Raw genomic sequence first — 23,172 nt, 5'->3', positions numbered from 1 at the left:
GATGCAGGGAAGTTAAAGTAATTGAAAAATAGCATTGCAATCAATTAGGAGTAGGGTTGATAGAGAAAGAAATATCAAGCTTCCAGGTTTCTGTTTGGGCATACAGGTGTATAAAGATGCTACTTCCTGGTGGGAAAACCAGAGGAAGAACAGGATTGGAAGTAGGGGAGGTGTATGGAAGGCAAGGGGAAGGATGAGATCAAGAGTTCCGCTATGGAGTGTTCAGCTGGAAATACCTGAGAAATATCTCAGGGGAGATATCAGCTGGGCTACAAGTTATGAGTCAGAAGTTCAGAAAAAGGGTGTGGACTAAAGACATACATTCGACAGTCACCAGTGCACACAGGTTATTTGAAGCTGTGGCTGTAAAAGAATGTGATAGGCTGCACTAAAGCAGTGGCACAGACAGGAGCAAACCTGATGGAGCAGTGGCAAGGATGGGGGACGGCTAACTGAGCAAGACATCATACACTGTGCTGAGAAAACTTGTGAAAAGCTCGGCTGTGCTGAAGAGAAACTAGCTAAGGTTGTTGCTGGAAGGAACTTTATTTTTAAATAATAATAATTTTTTGCTTTTTTTTTAAACTTACTTATTTCAATTGGAGGCTAACTACTTAACAATATTATGGTGGTTTTTGCCATACATTCGCATGAATCAGCCATGGGTGCACGTGTTCCCCTTCCTCAACCAATTTTTAAAAATAATAATGTTGGCATACTGGCAGTACAAGCCCAGTAAAGAGGGAGTGGATGGGAGGAGCTGGGACAAGAAGGACTGAAAAACCTCTAGACGGTGGGACGGTACCCTGGGCACACCCAAAGGGACTGGTCTCTGAGGGGAAAAGAGCCTTCCTTGGGCTTCCCAGGTGGCGCTAGTGGTAAAGAACTTGCCTGCCAATGCAGAAGACATGAGACTCGGCTTCAGTCCCTGGGTCGGGAAGGTCCCCAGGAAGAGGGCATGGCAACCCTCTCCGGTTTTCTTGACTGGAGAATCTCGTGGACAGAGAGGTCTGGCGGGCTACAGCCTATGGGGTCACAGTCAGACATGACTGAAGCAACTTAGCACACACACACACCAGCCTTTCTTTGTGAAGATGAGATGCTCTAATTTCTAAGTGAAGTGGGTGGTGAGATCATCTCAGGGCCAAGGGGAGGAAACTGGACTAGAAGTTTGAACAGAGTGAAGGTATGAAATAGCCATGCCATAAAACAGTAGAGCAGCTTTATTTGAGAAACAGTGATGCTGCCAAGAGGTATTCAGTCTCCATCTGAGTTTGGTTGTCAAGAATATGCAGTGACATCACCTAGCCCAGTCTGTTTTCACTTCCCTCGTTTTCCTCTGGAATCTCTCACCCACAGCCACTTTCTGTCATTTTTCATACCATGCGACGACAGACAATAATCCCACCTTCCGAGACCAACTAATCCCCTAACAGCTGCATGAGCTGGTTCTATGCTTCAAGCCCCCACTGCCCCCTCTCTTCAAAATAATAATAGGAAGAATACAAAAAAGAACAATAATGTAAGCAGCCTCCTCTTTGTTTGTTTCCACCCATGTTACTAGAGCTCCATCTCCACCTTAGGTCTGGAGAATATAACACAACTGGCCCTGAAAAGTGAGATTTAGCACTCACTCAACTTACTTCACTTTTGTGTATAGAATTTATAGTCTGTGTCATATGTGGGTTACACAAAGACAAACAACTACACGGATGGGGAAGGCAGACAGGTTCAGAGATTCTGATTCCCCATTCCAATGTCCCACAAGCTTTCCAGTTTGACATAAACAATAAAATACTAGTAAGCACCAAAACAAAGACACCCGATGCCTCCAACAAAAGTTCCTTGCTGTATCAGTGCAGAATCTTTGAAAACCATAATATCCCTGCTTGGCAGAACTAGACAATCAATGCTTTCATATGGTTTTGAGCTTTTAAAGAAAAATATGTCCACTACCCAAATGGATTCTTTACAGTTTCAAAGTCTGGAGCTCAAAGGCACATACATAAACTTTAACATGAAAAAGATGTGCAGTTTAATCTTGACAAGCGGGCAACCAAGAAATTGATATGTAGCTTTTAATCTGACTTTAATTTCTGACAATATCTTTTTGAGCTCACTCTCTGGCACCAAGATCAAATGCCCTTATTTATAGGTTTCAAACAAAGAGAAGCCTAAAAAGGAAGCCTCATGCAGCAGAAATCCTCTCCACATATTACCAGTGGAATTTACTCAAACTGAAATTATTTTTCTTTTCCTCAGTTTAGAGGAGAACTCGATGATCAAGAAAGAATGTATTAATGCTCATTTGCTTTTTTTTTTCCAAATTGTAATTTTAATTTTTAATTTAGGCTGAGTTTCCTGTAACTGACTTAGAATTTGAGATGACAGTAAGTGAAATATTTTCCAGAAAAAATAAACAGAAAACAACAACAACAACAACAAAAATCCCAAAACCCAACTGCTACCCTGAATTCTAAAAACTGCAAGTAATTCTTCATATTCCCTAGGAGGGATCAGCTAACATTTAGGCTGTGGCCTAAAACATATAAGTAAAACTTTTTCCAAAATAAGTGTCAACTGTATTTCACAGTTTTCACTTGGCAGTGTGTGAGGATCCCCTGAAAACCCCAACATATTTTTCTAAGAGCAGTGCACTTGCATTGAAGCCAATGGCAAGGCAAGACAGATGAGATGAACACTTCCCATTCACCTTTTTAATACACAGAAAAACGAAAAGAAATGAGGCAACCATATTTGAATATGCTTAAGCCATCCTTGCAGGGCACCAGTAGCAAAGAAGTTCCAAAGTACTAAAATGATTCTTTAAAAAAAAAGTGGAATCAGAACAGCAGAAAAGCTAATGGAAAAAAGCAATCCACTCATCTCAGGAGGGGTAAACTGCCACAAATACCAGCTCAAACACTAAGCAGGTCCTGCCGTCTCCGCATCAGCTGCTCTGCACCTGCGGGTCCTGTCTGCAACGACTTACCTCGTCTGAAGACTCTTTCCTAGTGTCACTGTCTCCCGGAACTTGGCACCCAAGTCCAAAACCACAATTCATGCAACATTTAAATTTAATCAATGGGACCACCATGTTGCCCGAAAAATTTGTATCATGTATAATTTTCTTTTTACCTTGGTCTTTTCACCAACAATGTTCTTTTCCAGTTCTGTGATTTTCCGGTTTAGATGATCCAAAATCTCCTTCTCTTTCATAAGTTCCGTTGTTTCCGATTTTTGTTCTCCGTCCAAGAGAGCACATTCCATATCCAGCTGAAGACACAAACAAAGCTCAGAAATGTTTCACCTTCAGGGAAATTTCCAGCTGCCTCCTTTAAAGGTGTATTTTTAACAGGTACAAATTGCAAAAAGTACTACTGTTTTCAGTCAGATTACGGAGCCCAGCAAACACTCCAGAGAGTCCATGCAAGACTCAGAATTCTTATACGAGAAAGTAGGGAGGCCAGAATGTACTTGCTAAGAACACTAGCTATCTTTTACCTTAATTTTTCTATTACACCCTCCCCGCCTTTTCGTTTACTTCTCAAGGTAACTTTGCCCGTTTGCTTAGATTCAGGCTCAAGTGTGAGCCATCTTGGGAGCAGTCACATCTCTGTTTGTCCCCAGAGCGCAGAAAGTGAAAACTGCACTCAGTCCGTCAAGCAAGCACTGCATTTCCAGCAATGCCGGCAAGGAGGGGCTTCCAGGGTCTCTACATGACAGATGATCATTCCCTTCCACACACGGGCTGTCAGCATCAGCTGTGAGAACAGACATGAAGATCCTTCCTGGGCAGAATGAGTGCCTCCTTCTCACTCCATGGAGGTATGAAAAAATCACCCTTTTCTTTAACTGCAGTTATACTGTATATGTCTGTCTCCTCTAGAGATTTGCAAACCTCTGGAAAGTGAGGTCTATGATTGATTCACATGTAGATCCCCCCATAGTGCCAAGATGATACTCAACTCATGCTTAACACACTTACAAAAATGTTTGTTGGATTTGAGCTTAAACGTCTAAATATACGGTACCTCAGCTGACAGATCTTGAAGCAGGTCAGAAAGCACACACCCGTTAAGACAAAGTTAGTTACATAGCATACATTAAAAATGGCTTCATATGCTTATCTCATTGGTGGAACAAAAACACAGAAAGAAGAAACATTTTAAAAAGACAATTATACCCCACACATGTACCCATTCCATGAATATTTGCTCATGTTGACCTCTATGTATTCTGCCCTCCAAGGCCTGTGCCCTAAGAGGTAATGTTATATTTAAGCTAAAGGAAAGAAAGAAAATTGGGAGAGGTAATAAGTGAACTCGTGATTTGTACCTCTCTGGAAGACTCCTCCATCTGGTCGTTTATATCTTTGATTTTTTGTTCGAGTTCCTCAAGGTTGTTCAGAATTGTTATCCGGGTCTCTTCCATCGCAGTCAATTCCAGAATCCTTTGTTCTTCACTTATGCCCTCTGGGGTCTGTGATTAATCAACACACAAAAGGGCTGGTCACACTTCAATGCCAGAATTTCCCAGTTAATAAACCAGTCACAAGTCTAGCATTTCACAGTCTGTGTCTGTTTGAACTCTAAAAGCATCCCTGTGACTGTTTACTTGGAACTCTGCATTTTCCCGTAGACCCCCAGTAGATAGTGTCTCAGGTAAGCGTCTACAAATCAGGTTCAGTGAGTAAATTCATGTCCTTTTAAAACCAAAATAACCAAGAGGTAATATAGATGAGGAAGCTATAGTCCACAGAGATTGTAGAGACTTCTCTCAGGTTACAGATAAAGTATGGAGTACAGAGAACTAGAATCTAGAGGAGACTTCTGACATCTTCTTCAGGAATGTCTCTTGGGCACTCTGCTACCTTCATTACAAGCTCCATGTTCTCTCCTGTCTCCAAGGGAATACACTTCCTACAAGTCTCCAGAATTTCTACTGGGTCCCACTGCTAGGGCTATCTGCAAATGAGCAATCCTTCTGATTTATATTCCTTCCAATACAAGACGGTAAATAGGGACAGGGTATTTGGCCCCACCTCACTGAAGTGTTCTCTGAAGTTAATAAGCAGGACACTACTACTTTATTACTTTGGCGACCCTCAGAATGATTTAAAATTATGCACCTAATACCAAGTTACTTCATGTTTCAGCTTTTGCATTAGCACGCTACTCACTGGTCTCTGTCCTATGTACTGACAAAGACGCTAACTGGGCCAATGAGCTCTTGTGACTTGAAATAGGATATTGGCCATTATTCATAAAATTATGCCATGGAAAAACTGACATCCTTCACAAGGAATGAGAAAGTTAGGAAAGAAATTAAGTGACATAGGGCATACTTATACCTCTGAACAGAGTTATGACAAATGCCCAGAAAAGAAAGGAATATTTAGATCATACACACAGCCAAAATGTGACTGCCAATTATTTTAAGAAGAAACACAACAAATTGAAGATAGCTTCTTTTTTCAAGAATTTCAAGTTAGTTATTTTGGATATCCCCTGGTGGAGACCAGTCTTTCTATCAGGCAAGGGACGCCAATATAGGCATTATTTATTTAATTTTCTCTCTCTTTGAAAAAGAAGCAATTTCTTTGCACCAGTAAGTCAATGATTATATAATTTCACAATTGGAAATTGGAAACAACAGCCAAGTTATAATACATAAATTGCTGAAGATTACTCACTAACCACTGAAAAGAACATTCAAATTAACCAAAGAAACCATTAACGTTTTGTGTCTCTAAATTCATTTAACGTACTTAACAATCCTAAAAATTACTGTAAGAAGATAGGCATCATGTCCGTTTCTTTATTCTTTATTAATATTCTTTATTCTTAACCCTACTTTGCTGCTTCTCAAAATTTAACCATTGAGAAGTTACACATCTCAGGCTGACTAGAGCAAAGGTTAGAAGGCCTTTCAAGCCCTCTGTTTATTTGTTTGCTGATAGTTAGATTTTAAACTGTCATCTTAAACCCAGTATCTAACTAATTAAACAACCTGTGACCTTTCTTCACAGACAATGAATCTCATTGTCCTAACACTTGGGTGGCCAGTTTTAGGGCATGAGGAATGCCTGCAATAGTGAATGCCATTCCTAAATCATCGAGGAGTAATCCCAGCAGGAAAGCCTCAAGAAGGCCAGTATCCTGTTGGTTCAACATTTCATATTAGGTTTCAACTTCCAACATGGTTTAAAAATATCTTTCATTGGTGGAAGCAAAGCATCAAAAGAAAAGAAAAACTGAACAATCTGCGAAACTATACTGATAGGTAACAGTGGCACTTGTAAGTATCTGTATAACTCAACATTTCTAGAAAATTTATCACAATAGGTCTAAGAAAAGACAACTTGTTAGTCTGTTTGTAGCAGTAAAAGTTACCTAGGTACTGACTTTTGTTATTGTTATTTATAAAAAGCAAAATCTTTAAGAGGCATTCTAAAACTGTGGTTTGTAATAGAAAGGAATGAGGATGCTGGACTCTCGTTTATATCCAAATAAAAAACAAGAGCATACCAAGGGTGTGGTAGCCACTAAACAGCTTTAGTTTGTGGTGACAGAGAAAAGTGGAATTTTAATCTATCTGATTTTTTTTTATAGTAATGTATAGGGTTCCACTGAGAGTGATGTTTTAACAAAAGCACATATTGTGCATACACAGATGTATTGTTTTTGCGTTAACTCCATCTACTCACTCACAGAAAGGAGAGACAGTAGGGACTAGACAGTTTGCATCTACCCTTCCCTGTGTGTGTGTGTGTGCGATCTCTGATCTCAAGAGGTTTCTAAGAAGAAATATGCAAAAGGGGGGGCACAGTAAATGGAAATTGTCTTGTCCCTACTCCTATCTCCCCTTTCTGTGTGCCTGTGGATGGAATTAACTCAAAAACAGCATATCTGGGGGTGCACAATATATGATTTTATTAAAACACTTAACTCTCAGTGGAAGCCTATACATTACCATTAAAAAAATCAGATAGATTAACTTAGAAACCTCTTGAGATCAGAGAGGGTTGCAAGTATGAAGGGTTTCCACTGTAGACAGAATGATTACATGATTACTCAAAAAGAGCGGAAAAGTTTTCATCACAAGAGAATAAATATTTTTTTGGCAAATACATGAGGAGATGGAATTAACTAAATTTATTGCAGCAATAATTTTGCAAGACATGTAAGTCAAGTCATTAGGCTGTACCCTTTAAATTTATACAGTGCTGTATGTCAATTATATATCAATAAAACTGCAAGGAAAAAAAAGTGAGCTGTTTTCAGCTTTCACCTCAGGTGGTTGTAGACAGATTCATAAAGCCAATTAAAAAGAGCATACTTCCAAGGTCATCTGCATCTTTAAGTGTTAGATAAAAGCAAAGTCAAAAATGGTGAATTTCAGGCTTCCTAAATATAAAGATCTTTGTCATTAAATCAATTTGTTAGGGGAAGCACACTGACTGAAACCGCCCACCCTGGCCAGGCACCATAGTAACCATTTGCATGAGTTGTTTTATGGCAGGAGATCCTGATAAGGAATACGGAACTAATAGGCCACCACCAGCCGGAAGAGTTCGGGAAAGATCAAAAGGAGACACCGTGTGTCCGTCCACTTCCCAGAATCCCTCTTGCTAGCATCCATCTTGGCTGAGCGATGCGTGCGCCACCAGGAAAGACTCTGAATTAGAATGTGGCCAAAGACTACCTGGAAACGAATCCCATCACCATAAAACCCAAGACTGCGAGCCACGCGGTAGAGCAGTTCTCCTGGGTTCCCTTACCCTCCTGCTCTCCGCCCGGGTGCCCTTTCCCAATAAAATCTCTTGCTTTGTCAGCATGTGTCTCCTCAGACAATTCATTTCCGAGTGTTAGACAAGAGCCCAGTTTCGGGCCCTGGAAGGGGTCCCCTTCCTGCAACAAATTTAGAGTGTTTTTCACATTCTTCTCCATTTACTCCTCAGGTAGATAATAACAAACACTGTACTTTGTTAAGTAAATAATCCAAAAACACTCAAAGAGGAATAGCATTTAAAACAAAAGAACAGGACTTTTTTTTTTTTTAAAGATTCTTCTATCTCCTGTCTCAAGGTAACATATATCTGTCTTCACAGGATCAAAAGTGGAAAACCCGTTCCCTGGAACCCACTGCCTCTCAGCTCACTCTGTCTAAGCTGCCGTGTGATGCCCAGAGGTGCCCTGGATGTTTCCTGTCTCGAAAGGAGATACAGTCTTCCACTCTGTGCTGCAAAGATGTTCCAAGCTTCAAAGTCCTATTTCCCGGAAGCGTACTGGGGCAATGAAAAACATCTGTCAAAATCTGCTCATTTATACCCAACAGTGTTCTTGTCACAGCACTCTTCAGGAGGAAGCCGTGTGTGTGTGCTTAGACACGCAGTGGTGTCTGTCTCTTGGCTGCCCCATGGACAGAAGCCCGCACAAGAACACTGGAGTGGGTTGCCGCGCCCTCTTCCAGAGGATCTTCCCAACCCAGGGATCGAATCCAGGTCTCTTGGGTCTCCTGCATTGGCAGGCAGGTTCCTTAGCGTTAGTGCTACCTGGGAAGCCCTTCAGGAGGAAACTCGTCTCCCGAAAGTTAGTCCTCAGAGCACACAGCTCACCGTTTTAACAAAAGTTTGGCAGGGCTCTGTGAAGGACGAGAGTGAAAGGATTTAAGATAAAAAGTGCAGGAAGCCCCATGTCTGATGACAACAGCTCGGATGTTCAAATGATGGGTCATTTACTTTGCCTGAACACCAAGAATTTTTTATTTCTATCCCACATCCTAGTTTCTAACCATTGCAACTTTCTAGCAGGAGAGACAGAAGTCCTATTCAGAATTACCCTCCTTTGAGAATTACTCTTCTAGTCCTTAGAAGAAAGAAGGGCTGAACAGTCCAGAGTCCTGATGAATACATGGGCAAACTCTATAGGTAGGTAGACTTCTGACTAGAAACATTCAGTCAGAAAGTTTTGTTGCACTGGAAAAGGCAAAACTACAGAGACAATGACAAGAATGACAGCTGACAAGGTTTCACGGCAGCAGGGAAGAGAAACAAACAGGCTGAATCCAGGAGATTCTCAGGGTGATGAAATTATTATGTACGAGACAGCAACAATGGACGTATTACACTGTACTTGTCAAAACCAATAGAACCATACAACATGAAGTGTGTGTATGTTCAGCCGCTCAGTCATGTCTGACTCTTTGCAACCCCATGAACTGTAGTCCGCCGGGCTCTTCTGTCCGTAATACTCTCCAGGCAAAAATACTGGAGTGGGTAGCCATTTCGTTCTCCAGGGATCTTTCTGATCTAAGGATTGAACCCAAGTCTCCTGAATTGCAGGTGAATTCTTTACCATCTGAGTTATCAGGGAAGCATACAATATGAGAAGATATCCTTAATGTAAACTAGGGTCTTTGGTCAATATCGCATATCAAAGTTGGTTCATCAGTTTTGATGAATGTACCAAACTCAGGTGTGTTCCTCGCTCAGTCACGTCCAGCTGTTTGCGACCCCGTAGACTGTAGCCCACCAGGCTCCTCTGACCATGGGATTCTCCAGGCAAGAATACTGGAGTGGGTGGCCGTTTCCTTCTCCAGGGGATCTTCCTGATCCAGGGATGAAACCCGGGTCTCCCGCATTGCAGGCAGATTCTTTACCATCTGAGACACCAGGGAAGCCCACTATCATACTTAGGCAAGATGTAAATAATAGGAGATAGTCTAGGAAAGCAAGGAGGACAAATAGAAACTCTTTACACAACCTTTTCAGGAGAAGGGGATGACAGAGGATGAGATGGTTGGATGGCATCACCAACTCTATGGACATGAGCTTTTGAGCAAGCTCCGGGAGTTGGTGATGGACAGGGGAGCCTGATATGTTGAAGTCCATGGGGTTGCAAAGAGTCAGACATGACTGAGCAACTGAACTGAACTGATAATGTCCAATATATCTTAAACAGTCAATAATAATGTCAAGGGGAAGACAACTCATGATAAAAGAATAATGTCCTTACCACCACAATAGCTCCTAGTACTGAGACAAAGCATGTTTTAAAAATCAGTGACGAGGAAGACAAGGGAGATCCAGATGGTTGAGTAGGAGGATGCCGAGTTCACCGCCCTGACGGACACATCAAGAATACATCTAGATGTGTAGCAACTCTAGCCGGACACAAACAGGAGCCTGGAGGAAAGCCTCTGCTACAAGAAAAGCTGTAAAGATCCACATGGGGTCGTGGAGGAAGAGAGGAGACGCAATCAGGCAGGACCCATGCGCCTAGCAGGACACAGAGGAGGAGGGGGATATGACGGGCTCAGAGATCCCACCTGCGAAGTTAGGGCACAGCGGCGGTAGGGGCCAGCCCAGGTGAGACAAGTCCCTTAGCTGGTGAAAACTGTGGGACTTACAGGAGGGCTCAAGAGGCCGAGACTCTGCTCACGAAGAGCAGGTGCACGTGTCTGCCTGCTCTCGGCAAGAAGGGGAGGAAGCAGGCTGAAAACAGTGTGGGGAGTCTGGTTGGTTTCCCTCAGCTGCTCCGGTCTGCAAGAAGCGCCTGATCAAGAGTGCCTGTCTCTTGCTCCTGAGCGGCTCCCCGCCAGGACAGAGGGGCTGCATTCGGGGGAGGGAGCGCACACAGAAGAGGAACCTGCCTGGACTCGACCCTCAGGGCTCCTGCCCCAGCAGCTTGAGCTCTGCTGGCACCCAGACAGGGAAGTGGCGGGCGCTGAACTCGGGAGCAGCCAGCCTGGCCCCGGCCGCGGCGCCAGCCCCTCCATCGCCGGCCCACCTCTCACCAAGGTGACAGCCGCCAGCACAGCCCAGGAGAAGATGGGGTCCCTGCTCACTTCAGATCCAGCTTTTCCCACCAAAGCCACCGGGCGCTTGCAGGCCGCACAGGGGCACCCACACACAAGGATATCCCATTCAAGATCAGGGTAGGTAACTATTTCAACCAATTTCATAAAGGTAAACATAATGGGAATACAGAAGGAAATGTTTCAAATGAAAGAACAAGGGGGAAGAAAGACCTGAAGAAAACCCTAATGAAGCAGAGATAAAAATTTACCAGATAAAAGGGCTCAGAGTATTAGTAATAAGAATGTTAACTGAGCTCGGTGGAAAAAGAAAAGATACAAAGAATAAGAATTTTAACAAGGAACTAAAACATATTTTAAAAAACAGATGGAGCTCCAGAATACAATAACTGAAATGAAGAATACACTCGAAGGAATTAATAGCAGATTAGGTGATACAGAAGAACACATGAGAAATCTGGAAGAGAGAAAAGTGAAATCACCCAATCATAAACAGCAAAAAGAAAAACAAACCTAGGGGCTCCTGAGACAACATCAAGTGTTATAACATTCACGTTACAGGGGTCCCAGAAGGTGAAAAGAGAAAGGGGTGGAAAATATATTGGATGAAATTATGGCTGAAAGCTCCTGAAGCTGAAGAAGGAAACAGATTTCTAGTACAGGAGGAGCAGGGAGTTTCAGAGAAGATGAGCTCAGAGACCCACTTGGAGACAGATCACAACGAGAACGGCAAAGCCAGAGATGGGGAAGAGAATTTCAAAGGCAGCAAGACAAAAACAGAGTCGCGTACAAGGGAACCCCACCCCCCTAAAAACTTAAACTGAAAAGTTTTTTTGACAGCAAAGGAAACCATCACCAAAATGAAGAGACAACCTGCTGAATGGGAGAAAATATTTGCAAATGATATGACCAATAAAGAGTTAATATCCAGAATATACAGCTCATATAATTCAATATCAGAAACACAACTGTTTTAAAAAGGGCAGGAGACCTGAGTAGACAGCTTTTCGAAGAAGCCATGCAGATGGCAAACAGGCACACGAGAAGGTGCTCAACATCGCCAGTCACCCGAGTAATGCAAATCACAGCCACAGCGAGGCCACCTCACACCTGTCAGAGAGGCAGAATAGTGCAAATCACAGCCACAGAGAGGCCACTCACACCTGTCAGAGCGGCAGAATAGTGCAAATCACAGCCACAGCGATGCCACCTCACACCTGTCAGAGCGGCAGAATAGTGCAAATCACAGCCACAGCGAGACCTCCTCACACCTGTCAGAGCAGCAGAATAGTGCAAATCACAGCCACAGCGAGGCCTCCTCACACCTCTCAGAGCGGCTATCATCAAAAGTTCACAGGTAACATATGCCGGCGAGGGTGTGGAGCAAAGGGAACCTTAGTACGCTATGGGTGGGGATGTAAACCGGTAAACCACTATGGAAAACAGCACGGAGCTTTCTCATAAAAACTGAAAACAGAACCACCATATGATCCAGCAAGTCCTAATCCTGGGTATATATCTGAAGAAAACAAAAAACAGTAATTTGAAAAGATATATGCACCTCAATATTTATAGCAACACTGTTTATAATAGCCAAGGAATGAAAGCAACCTGAGTGTAGCAAATGAATGGTTAGGAGGACGTCGCAAACATGGGCAATGAGACATTATTCATAAAGAAGAATGAAAAGCTCCTATTTGCAACAACATGGATGGGCCTGGAGGATATTATGTTTAGTGAGATAAGTCAGCCAGAGGAAGACAAATACTGCATATTAGCACTTGCATGTGGAACCTAGAAAAATAAACATAACAAAACGGAAACAGATTTATTGATAAAGAGAATAAGCTAGTGGTTACCAGTGAGGAGGGGACTTCCCTGGTGGGAGGACAGTAAAGAATCCGCCTGCAATGCAGGAGACCCTGGTTCAAGCCCTGGGTTGGGAAGATCCTCTGGAGAAGGGAATGGCTACCCACTCCAGTATTCTTGCCAGTTAAATTGGCACGCAAATTAAAACATAACTAACTTAGCAAATTAAAAATTTTGATGATACATACTTTGGCAAGTGTATGAATAACAAGGTGCAGGGATAAACTCTTCTCAAGAGTCACCTGGAAATACACACAGTCTTTGAGAGTGTAATTTGGAAATATTGTTTAAAATGAATAATACACACTCTTTGACCTACCAACTCCACAGACACATTTGCACAATTTGTGCTAATATATATATATTCCAGAATATTCACTGCATATAGATTTTATTAGTAAAATATTGGTAACAATTTAAACAGTATTTCCAAACAATAAAATACTAGTTGACCATTAATAAGAATGAGGTAGAACTGTGTATAGTAATATGCAAAGATGCTCAAGACATTCAATAGGAGGACAACACCACGCAGAGCACTATACTTGTGTATCTGTGTGTCTACGCTTCCATTGCCACCTGTGCACAGAAATACCGCGAAGGCAGGTAAGACCCTGTGTTTACCCCACAGGTGTGCAACCAGAGGGGACGGGAGAAGTCACGCCGCTTTTCTTTCTCTTTCTGTTCTGGTACACTTTCTGGAGTCTAAATCTGCTACTTTACAGTAAACACTAGAATTTGGGGCGCCTTGCTTAGTGAGTGTTAGTCGCTCAGTCGTGTCTGACTCTTTGCAACCCCCATGGCCTGTGGCCCACCAGGTCCCTCTGACCATGGAATCTCCCAGGCAAGAATACTGGAGTGGACTGCCATTTCCTCCTCCAGGGGATCTTCCCCCATCCAGGAACTGAACCTGGTTCTCCTGCATGGCAGGCAGATTCTTTCCTGTCTGGGCCACCAGAGCAGCTGCTTCACTGAAAGCATTCTGGAAAACAAGCAGCAAGACCCCTGGTGTCGCGGCCAGGGCGGATGACCCCTGGTGTCGTGGCCAGGGCAGATGCGCGGTCCCAGCCCTGCATCTAATCCCTGTGTGTGGCCGGCTTTACCTTTGGTAGGATACTTAGGTAAGCAGACTCGCCGGAAGCTTTCAGAAAGGCAGAGGAGGGCGGCGGGGGAGTCCGGGTGAGGTCCCTGAGCAGCTCATCACTCCTGGCGCCCCGTGGGGGGAGGAAGCTGGCACTGCTCTGACCGAGGCTCCCCACGCCGGCCAGGTCCGCGTCGTGGAGCGCGCTTCTCTGGTGGCGCCTGTGCTGGGTGTCCGGGCCCACCAGGGCTTCTTCAAACACAGACTCCTCGTCGGAGAGCTGCAGCTTCTCCAGCTCCTTGTTGATTTTCTGCACGTCTGCCACGGTGGTGCCGGGGGCCATGCGGCTGTCAGGCTTCGTGTACTCAGCACAGAGACTGAGGATGGTCTCCAGACGCTGTCTCTCCTAGAACACAGAGGGCGGGAGGTCGGTGAGTCTGGGAGAAGGGAGCCACCCCACATAGAGCAGAGACTGGGACCACTGGTGGATTCACAGAGTCCCACAGACACTCGGCTGGTGATACTTTTTATCATTGATGAACCCATTTATAAAATCCAGATGAAACCTGGTTCAACAAGACCTGATTTTCCTCCCAAACTCAGTTTTTTATTTGTATATCCCAGTGCTGATCCTAGCACATACTAACACTTAGTGAGAACTTTTTTGATTTATCAATTCTCCAAACACTTCAAAGATTTTTTTTAATCTCCTTTTTGAAATCTTCACCTCCTTGCCTCCCTCTTCTATCTGCCTTCAATAATAGCTCTTTCATCATTGCAGCCTTAGTATTATATTTGCACTTAAAATTAATTCTCTTTCTATAGAAATACCATTCTACTGTTTAGATGCACAAAAGAAAAATGCTACTTTAAAAACGGTTTAATTTGAAAGCCGTAACTTGATCTTTAATCTTTTTTCTTAAAATGCTTCAAAACTTTCAAAACTTTTTTATTATCTTGTCATGATATAAAGATCTTTCCCACCAATTTCTCACATGAATAAATCAATTTTTAAAAAAAGAGAATGTTGTAGGAAGATAAAGAATATTCAACATCAGGTCTAGATAGGAAGACAGCAATATATTTCAAATTCTGAGATCATTAAATATTTGAATCATTCAGCTGAGCTATAAAATGACAGTTTGTTTTAAAAAATCAGTATACCAGCCATTGATGTCTATAATGGTACCACTAACTGCCACTGCACCAAGATCCCCAGAAAAAACAAGTATATATTTATGATTTTTGACTTTAAGTAAATTTACTATATGTTTGTGAACAAGGGGATATAATCTACAAAATGCTTATCATAAACCTAGACAGCACTGTTGGGATAAGGAAACTCAACATCTTCTTCTCTCACATTAGCTCAATTGCCAAAGTGAAAAGAAAAAAATAAAATAGCAAAAAAATCTCTTGTCATTACACCTACCACATTGAAAATAGGATTCTAAAGTCTTCCACAGAGAAACATTTTCCAAACTGGTTACCAGTAACAAAAGAGAAAAATGTTAAGGAGCCCTGGGCTATTGCTTTTAATATCTTACAGCAAATCTGTAGAGATGAAATTCTGAAGGCAGTTTACTCTTTATTAGTGGAAGAATATCACATAAGAAAATCAAATAGGAAAAGGCCAACATAGTTCCCTGGTTTTCATTAAATACATCCATTTAATGACAAATTAGCATGAAATGGCTTTTATCCGTCTTCCTAAGTACTCTGCACACTCCAAAAATGCAATGACATGATCAAAAGGACTATTAAACTGGTTCTTATAAGCCGCACCTCCCTTTCACTGCCTGAACTTCTGGACTCCAGCTGCAGCCCCGTCCTCATGGCCTCGTCCCATGGAAGGCGCTCCGCTGCACGACCTCATCGCAGGAGCTTCTGCACCCTGGGCATCCAGGAGTCCCGGCGCTTATTTATCTCTGCGGCTGCCGCCAGCTGCCAAGCCCTACCCACCCCGGCCTTGTGGGGAGAGTGTGCGGGGTGGGGAGGTGGGGTGGGCGGCGGCGTGGCACAGCACTCATCACCTCAGTTTAAACTTATCTAACAATCTAGAAAAGTCTGCACGGGAATAAGCAAAAACGACTGGAAGGCATAAGTGAGGAAGGGGATAGGGACAAGATGTTATAATTTATCCCTGCTCAAGAGCATCTGCATTAGAGGCTAATCTCCAAGGAAGACTCCTCTGTCTGCAGTGTAGGTAAATTAAGTCAAAGCATCCAAACTCAGTCTTTGCTAATCTTCACAGAGGGCAGTGTGTATGCCTTGACGTTCATTGTTTTTGGGATTATAGGGAAGTTGTCAATTTCTGTTAATCAGGTTGCTAATGAACAGTGCAGTCCTCAAAAGCATGAAAGGCACTTCTGCCCCGTCTGTCATTCATGGCAAAATGCCTCCTACCTCTCCTTCCCAAAATAGTCTCTTTTGCTGCCAGTGCTATTGCTTAGTTCCAGAGGGAATAAATGAGCCCAGCCTTAAGATGAATGCTATTTCAGATGGTGAGACAGTATTCCAAGGCGGGAGCACAGGAACTTGGGTCTACTGCTATGTGCTTCTCTCTATTCTTATCGCCCCATTCACAGCCAATCTGTTCAGACTTGAATCTCACACGCGTGCAGTCCTGCTGCCCACTAGTCTAACAGAAATCCAGACTGTGCTGAGATGCACTGGCCCCGTCAGAAGCTGCACCAAAGAAAAATAAACTGATGATGAGAAGTGCGTCAGAAGAAAGGGCTGCGAGGCATTTCAGAAAGCATGAGAAGCCTTTTAAGGAAAACCCTGAGCAGAATTGCCCTCATAATTCTGCCCTGAGCTCTCTTCATCCTCCATTCATCACGCTGATATTCTCCACTCTGACCTGAGACAAGGGCAGCCATTCCGCACAGGATACTTTGAGAATCAAAGAGAGCACTATTAACAGTTATGCTGAGACAGCAAGCCCAAACTGGGATGGGCAACCTGAGATGTGGCTCTCTTCCTAAAATTCAGTTTCCTTTGACGCTTCACCTGACAACCTGGTGAGTTAGGAAGCTACCCTCTTTGAGATCTCCAATTCCTACCCACCTTTCCAAACCAGCAGAAAAGGACCAGCAGAGAGACTAAATATCTAAATGGCCTAACACACTGGTGTTAAGGATTTAGAATGTAGCTCCCTTTGAACCAAATTATTTAAAATACATTTAGATCTTTTTCCCTCTCCATTTTCCCATTCCTCCATCTCCATATATCATAGGAAGCTCTGAAGGGGACACAGAGCTTAACAAATAAACCTGAAGAAAATGGTGCACCTTTTTTTCCCTTAATGGTTAAAAAAAATGTTGTGGGCTGTGTCTTTTGACCACAGAGCTTTCTCTCTTTTCAGATGAATGTGTCTGGCATTGCCCCACTGTAGTTCTCAGCCCGCGTCAGGAAGCTCATCAGTCTCTTGAACCTGTCCAGTGCTCTCCTAATCAACAGCAGCCAGTCTAAGCCCTTGGAGAGTGAATATAATACAGAAATAAATTATGCAGAAAATCAAGAATACCAATTCTTAATCATGAGTGAAATCTTGTTAAAATTTCTCTTTTAGTAACTATATGGAGGTGATATGGAAATTCCTTAAAAAACTAAAAATGGAGTTACCATATGATCCTGTAAACGCACTCCTAAACATACATCCAGAGAAAACTATAATTCAGAGACATACATGCACCCTAGTGTTCACGGCAGCACTGTTTATAATAGCCAAGACATGGAAGCAGCCTGAATGTCCACTGAAAGACGAGTGGACAAAGACGTGATATGTATATATACCAAGGAATACTGTTGGCATTGCTCAGTTGGTAAGTCATGTTCATGGAATATTACCCAGTCATAAAAGAGAATGAAATAATTCCATTTGCAGCAACATGAATGGACCTAGACATTATCATACTAAGAGAAGTAAGTCAGAGAAAGACATATATCACATGATATCATTTATATGTGGAATATTTTTTTTAAAAGGTACAGATGAACTTATTTACAAAACAGAAATAGACCCACAGACATAGAAAACAAGCTTCGGTTACCAAAAAGGACAGAAGGAAGGAGGGATAAATTATGAGTTTGGAATTAACATATATACACACTACTATATATAAAATAGCCAACAAGGAAGGACCTACTATATAGCGCAGGGAACAATACTAATTATTTTGTAATAACCTGTAAAAGAAAAGAATCTGAAAAAGAATGTATACATACATATATGTATATATACATACAAAAACTGAATCACTGTGTTGTACACTTGAAACTAATAGGACATTACAAATCACACTATATTTCAATTTAAAAAGCCTCATTATAATAGCCAGGACATGGAAGCAACCTAGATGCCCATCAGCAGACGAATGGATAAGGAAGCTGTGGTACATATACACCATGGAATATTACTCAGCCATTAAAAAGAATTCATTTCTAATGAGATGGATGAAACTGGAGCCCATCATACAGAGTGAAGTAAGCCAGAAAGATAAACACCAATACAGTATACTAATGCATATATATGGAATTTAGAAAGATGGTAACGATAACCCTATATGCAAGACAGAAAAAGGAGACACAGATGTACAGAACAGACTTTTGGACTCTATGGGAGAAGGCGAGGGTGGGATGTTCTGAGAGAACAGCATCAAAACATGTATATTATCAAGTGTGAAACAGATCGCCAGTCCAGGCTGGATGCATGAGACAAGTGCTCAGGGCTGGTGCACTGGGAAGACCCAGAGGGGATGGGGTAGAGAGGGAGGTGAGAGGGGATCGGGATGGGGAACACATGTAAATCCATGGCTGATTCATGTCAGTGTATGGCAAAAACCACTACAATATTGTAAAGTAATTAGCCTCCAACTAATAAAAATAAATGAAAAAAAAAAAAACCTCAAAAGGAAAGAAAAAAAAAGAAAATCCCTCTTTTATAACTATATATGCTAAGTTATTTATTACAAAAAGGGTCAACTTTTAGTGGTTAGAAATAATTTAGTTGAAAAGAGATTTTTCTCTATTTAAGAGGACCTGTTGTAACTGATAAATATGACCTCACTCTTCTATTAATCCTAGAAATTCAATGTCTCCATATCTTCAGTTCAATAACAATCTATTAACTTACTCCCTGGTATCGTTCTGGGACTACAAACATAGAAAAAGACAGCATTTGTACCTGTAGATCTTTAACAAGAGGCACAAATAGGCAACTGACTAAAGAAAACACTGATAACAGAGGTTTACAGAAAATATATGGATTCTTTTATGGGAAAGAAGTCCACAAAAATTACAGAAAAAGAAATCTGAATTGAGTTCTCAAGGATAAATATGAGTCTGGTCTGCTGGACAGGTGGGCAGGACATTTCTATTAGGAACCATATGAGCAAAGTCATAGAGTCATGAATTATCACAGTATGCTCAAAGATCAGCAGCTACTATGTGGCTAGAGAGATGGGGTTCTTTGGAGGACGAGGAATGAGGTACATGCAGAGATGGGTCAAATTTCTTCCTCTTTATATCAGGACTCAATAGATGCCAACACCCTAAATAAACTTTAGGAAAAAATTCATAGGGTGTACCAGCGAGGGTCAGAGATCTCGGTTTAAAAGTGGATGGTAGAATGAGACGCGCTGTCAGCATGTAAACAGAATTTCCAAGACTCCATGATCAAATTCTGATGTCTCAATTAGGTGGGTCTCTAAGGAGGAAAAACGGAAGCAATGGCTTAGACGCTTTTTCTGTGGGTCTCTATGTTTTCAGAGATAAGTCCCTTAAGGTAGAAATAAATCCCTGGGAGTGTTAGCATCAGTTCTCTTCTTTCTGGGCACAGAATAAAATGGTTCTTTTCTTCCCAACCCCTAAACTGGATATGACTATCAAACTTGCATCAGCCAACGGAATGTAAGAAGCAACAAGCGTCACTGCTGCCTAAACAGCCAGCACAGGATTCATCACACGCCTGGCTTCATCACAGCAGAATGACACTGCAAGGATACTGGCTCCACCAGCCTGGGCTGTGAGTGAGCAGGCATGCGCAGAGGCCTCGTCCAGCCCACGCTGGCCACGGGGTGTGACAGCAAAACAGACCTATGTTGCCTTACGCTTTTGAGATACATTTGCCGTGTAACAAAGAACTTGACTTTGCCCAAAGAGAGGTTGCTTCTGCTGTTGGCTTCTGGAAGGTAATCTATTTCATAACTGATAAGAGTGTTTTTGTTGATTAGGGAAAGGTTGGCCACACCAGATAATCTCAGGGTGGGGGCTGGCTACTCCAGAAAGACCACATGGTTTCATGTGGGTGCTTTGGGTCATGTGGTATCAATCAACCTGGAGACAGAAGTTAACCACGCAGGCAGTCAGTCAATCATGCCTATGTTATGAAGTCCAATAAAAACTCTGGACACAAAAGCTCAGGTAAGCTTCACTGGTGGCCTACAGGAAAAATATCTTATGCAGCCAAATATCTCCCTGAAAATTCACAGACTGTGGGGTTCCTTTGCCAATCTGGAAAGAGAAAGAATTCCCTCATTGCCTAGAATCCTTCCCTGTGGTGGATCAGGTGCCTGCAGCCAGTTGCCACAGTAACCCAGGGAGGAAGGAATCTGTCACTCATTGCCATTTGGTCCCTCTAACCCCACCATTACTGAGCAATACACATTCCGCAAAGCGTAAGTCCACGGAGTAGCTTCTAGAAAGAACTACCTTCCAAACACTCCATCTCCTAACCAGTACACGCTTCACCCTGGTGCAGAATCCAGGCTTCTGTTTCACGCTGCCCCTGGCTCCACCCTAAACGCCAGAGGTAACCAGTGTCCCTGCCCTGTGAGTGCACGCCTCATTCAAATACCCGAGGAGCTTACCACATCCTGGCTTTGCTCACACCCAGGGAAATTCAGTTATCCTAACGCCATCTTATAAATCAATCCTCACACTCCTGATCATTTTCTAAAAGAATTACATTACTAAGTGGTGTGTCAACAGCTCCCTTAAATCAGCTTGTTTCTACTATTATTTTTTAGCTATGTCTCTCTTCTAGAGGAGCTTATACTTTAGAAAATATGTATAAATATAAGTATATAATATATTTAACTCAACACAGTGATAAAATATATTTAAATATTAATATGGGCTTCCCTGGTGGCTCAATGGGAAACAAGCTACCTGTAATGCAGGAGATGGGGCAGGAGCCGCAGGTTCTATCCCTGGGCCAGAACAATCCCCTGGAGGAGGGCGTGGCAACCCACTCCTGTATTCTTGCCTGGGAAACCCCTTGGACAGAGAAGCCTGGCGGGCTACAGTCCATGGGGTCACAAAAGAGTTGGACACAACTTTATGACTGAACTACAACAAATATTAATATGTTTCATAATTGAATAACATACAGTTATATGGATTACACATAATACAAATGTATGCTGAGGTAATACTTTATTTTCATCTACATCAGACATGTCCTCAAATACTACCACTTTATTAAATTAATCATGTTCCTTTCTAATCCAAGAATCTTTTCTCAACTTCCTTTTTGTGCCTCTAGCTGTTCCTTGCATTTGCTCGGCAGACTTAAGTCAACCTCTGACCACATGTGTCCCGGATTTTTTGTGGTTTAGTCCTTTCCTGATGCCTTTCTGCATCATTTTGCCATTTAAAATCAACTGGCAAAAAAAAAAAATAAAATCAACTGGCAGACATGCACTTTTGGAAAAGTTTTACTTTTATAAAATATCCAAGTTGTGGTGAACTACTCTTAAAATATTACAAGATGTCATTTGAAAGAAAATGACTGTCATGAATGTCTCCATAACATTATTGCTTCTACTCAGAAAATTTAAGGAGAAAAACAATTCACTTCTCGCTATAGACTGAAAAACACTGGCTGTAAAGAAAGGAAGTTCATGTGATCAATACACTCGTAATTTCTACAGTGCTTAAGAAAAGTATGCCAGGTGTTTTTCCTCTCGCATCACCGTTTCAGAAGAAACTGCATGGTGCTTGGGTACCTTCTGTTAAAGCAATCACGCGAGTGCTCCATACCATTACGGACAACACGTTACAAGTCCAGTAGTGCTGCCCTTTGCTTACACTTTCAGCGCGGTTTAACTAAGTTCCAGAGGATCTTTTTGATTTGTTTGTTTCTCCTGAAAGACTGCAGTGTACAATGTACAACCCACTGAAATACTTTTAGAATTTTATGTAATGTTTTATTCTGTTCAATCAAAACCAGTGTATGAGAGATACCAAAACTCAATCTTCACATTTGAAAATCTATCCTAAAAAATAAACTTTTTTTTAATGCATAAAGAAGTTGCTGGAGTGAAAAAGTAGGAAGGTGTAACGTGTAAAACACAGAAGGGTGGGCCATCACATATCAACTGAAAGTATTGCAATACAGCCATCTACGGGAGATACAGCTCATGGGAAATACAGTGTGCTGTAATTTAAAAAGCATGCTATAGCGTTTTACATATAGAAATTAAAAGTAAACAATGACATGTCTTCTTTCTTTCTTTGAGTTGTTAGGAAAGTAATGATATTCTCCTTTCTTCCAAAGCAGCTTTCAAAAATTATAATCTGTCTGACATGATTTAGGCCTTGGTCTTCATAAGCGGATGGAAAAGTCAAACTTTTCAAAGTTCTGGCTCTGCTATTCTATAATCAAAATGAAAGAAATACATGTCTGAAGAAACTTGTTCTTTTTAACTGTACTTAGTGTTTTCTTAAAATTATCTTTTTTTCAAAATCTAAACTACAATCCCAGATCTGGGATAGGGTCTTGGCAATTTTGAATGAGAAAAACATCAATTTTCCAAACCAAAGTTCTTCAGTAGAACACACTCCCACAGAAATATATCTCCCTTGCAGTCAGTTAGATTTCACCAAATTTCTTGGCTGTTCTGAACTTTGAAAAACCGATCTTACTGATTTCTGCTTCTGGGAAGATGGTGTAGAGATCCTTTCCCTTATTCTCACTAAAGTAAAACTAAGAACCTTGAACATTTTATATATAGGACAAGCATAAGACCCTGAAAAATGGGGAGAAAGCAGCAGATCAGCTAGGAAACTAGAGTCTCAAGGAAAAGCAGAGACAAATTCCCTGGGATTTTTTGTCTCATAAATCCCAGATTTAGAGCTGAAGAAAAGGCAACAACAGCAACAAATTGACTCAGTGTCTATAGAGTATTGGGCAGTGGAAAAAGCCAAATGCAAAAGGTTACCTAGTATCTGATATATTTGTATAACATTTACAAATGACAGAAATACAGAAATGGAGAACAGACTAGTGGCTGCCAAGGGCTGAGGAGGAGATGAGGGCAGGAGGAGAGCAGGTGCAGCTATAAAGAGCAACAGGAGAGCCCCTCGTGGTGCCGGGACTGTTCTGTGCCGTGGCT

At 42.0% G+C, this 23,172-nt stretch overlaps 1 protein-coding gene across 13 annotated transcripts in view; it reads right to left on the bottom strand.

Annotated features, from left to right (window-relative positions):
• Positions 1-23,172, bottom strand: part of PHLDB2 (pleckstrin homology like domain family B member 2) — a 239,121-nt gene that overhangs the window by 55,009 nt on the left and 160,940 nt on the right. For all 13 annotated transcript variants that reach the window (XM_043449068.1, XM_043449062.1, XM_043449066.1 and 10 more), the window contains 3 exons: positions 13,794-14,177; positions 4,339-4,482; positions 3,139-3,276 (listed from right to left, as the gene is read on the bottom strand). In XM_043449068.1, coding sequence (XP_043305003.1) covers positions 3,139-3,276; positions 4,339-4,482; positions 13,794-14,177 — 666 coding nt within the window. The remainder of the gene's footprint in view (positions 1-3,138; positions 3,277-4,338; positions 4,483-13,793; positions 14,178-23,172) is intronic.

This window comes from Cervus canadensis, chromosome 27, assembly GCF_019320065.1.
Source record: "Cervus canadensis isolate Bull #8, Minnesota chromosome 27, ASM1932006v1, whole genome shotgun sequence".
Classification (NCBI taxonomy): Eukaryota; Metazoa; Chordata; class Mammalia; order Artiodactyla; family Cervidae; genus Cervus; species Cervus canadensis.
Note: the sequence above shows the minus strand (reverse complement) of the source record. Positions and strands in the feature narration are given on the sequence as shown.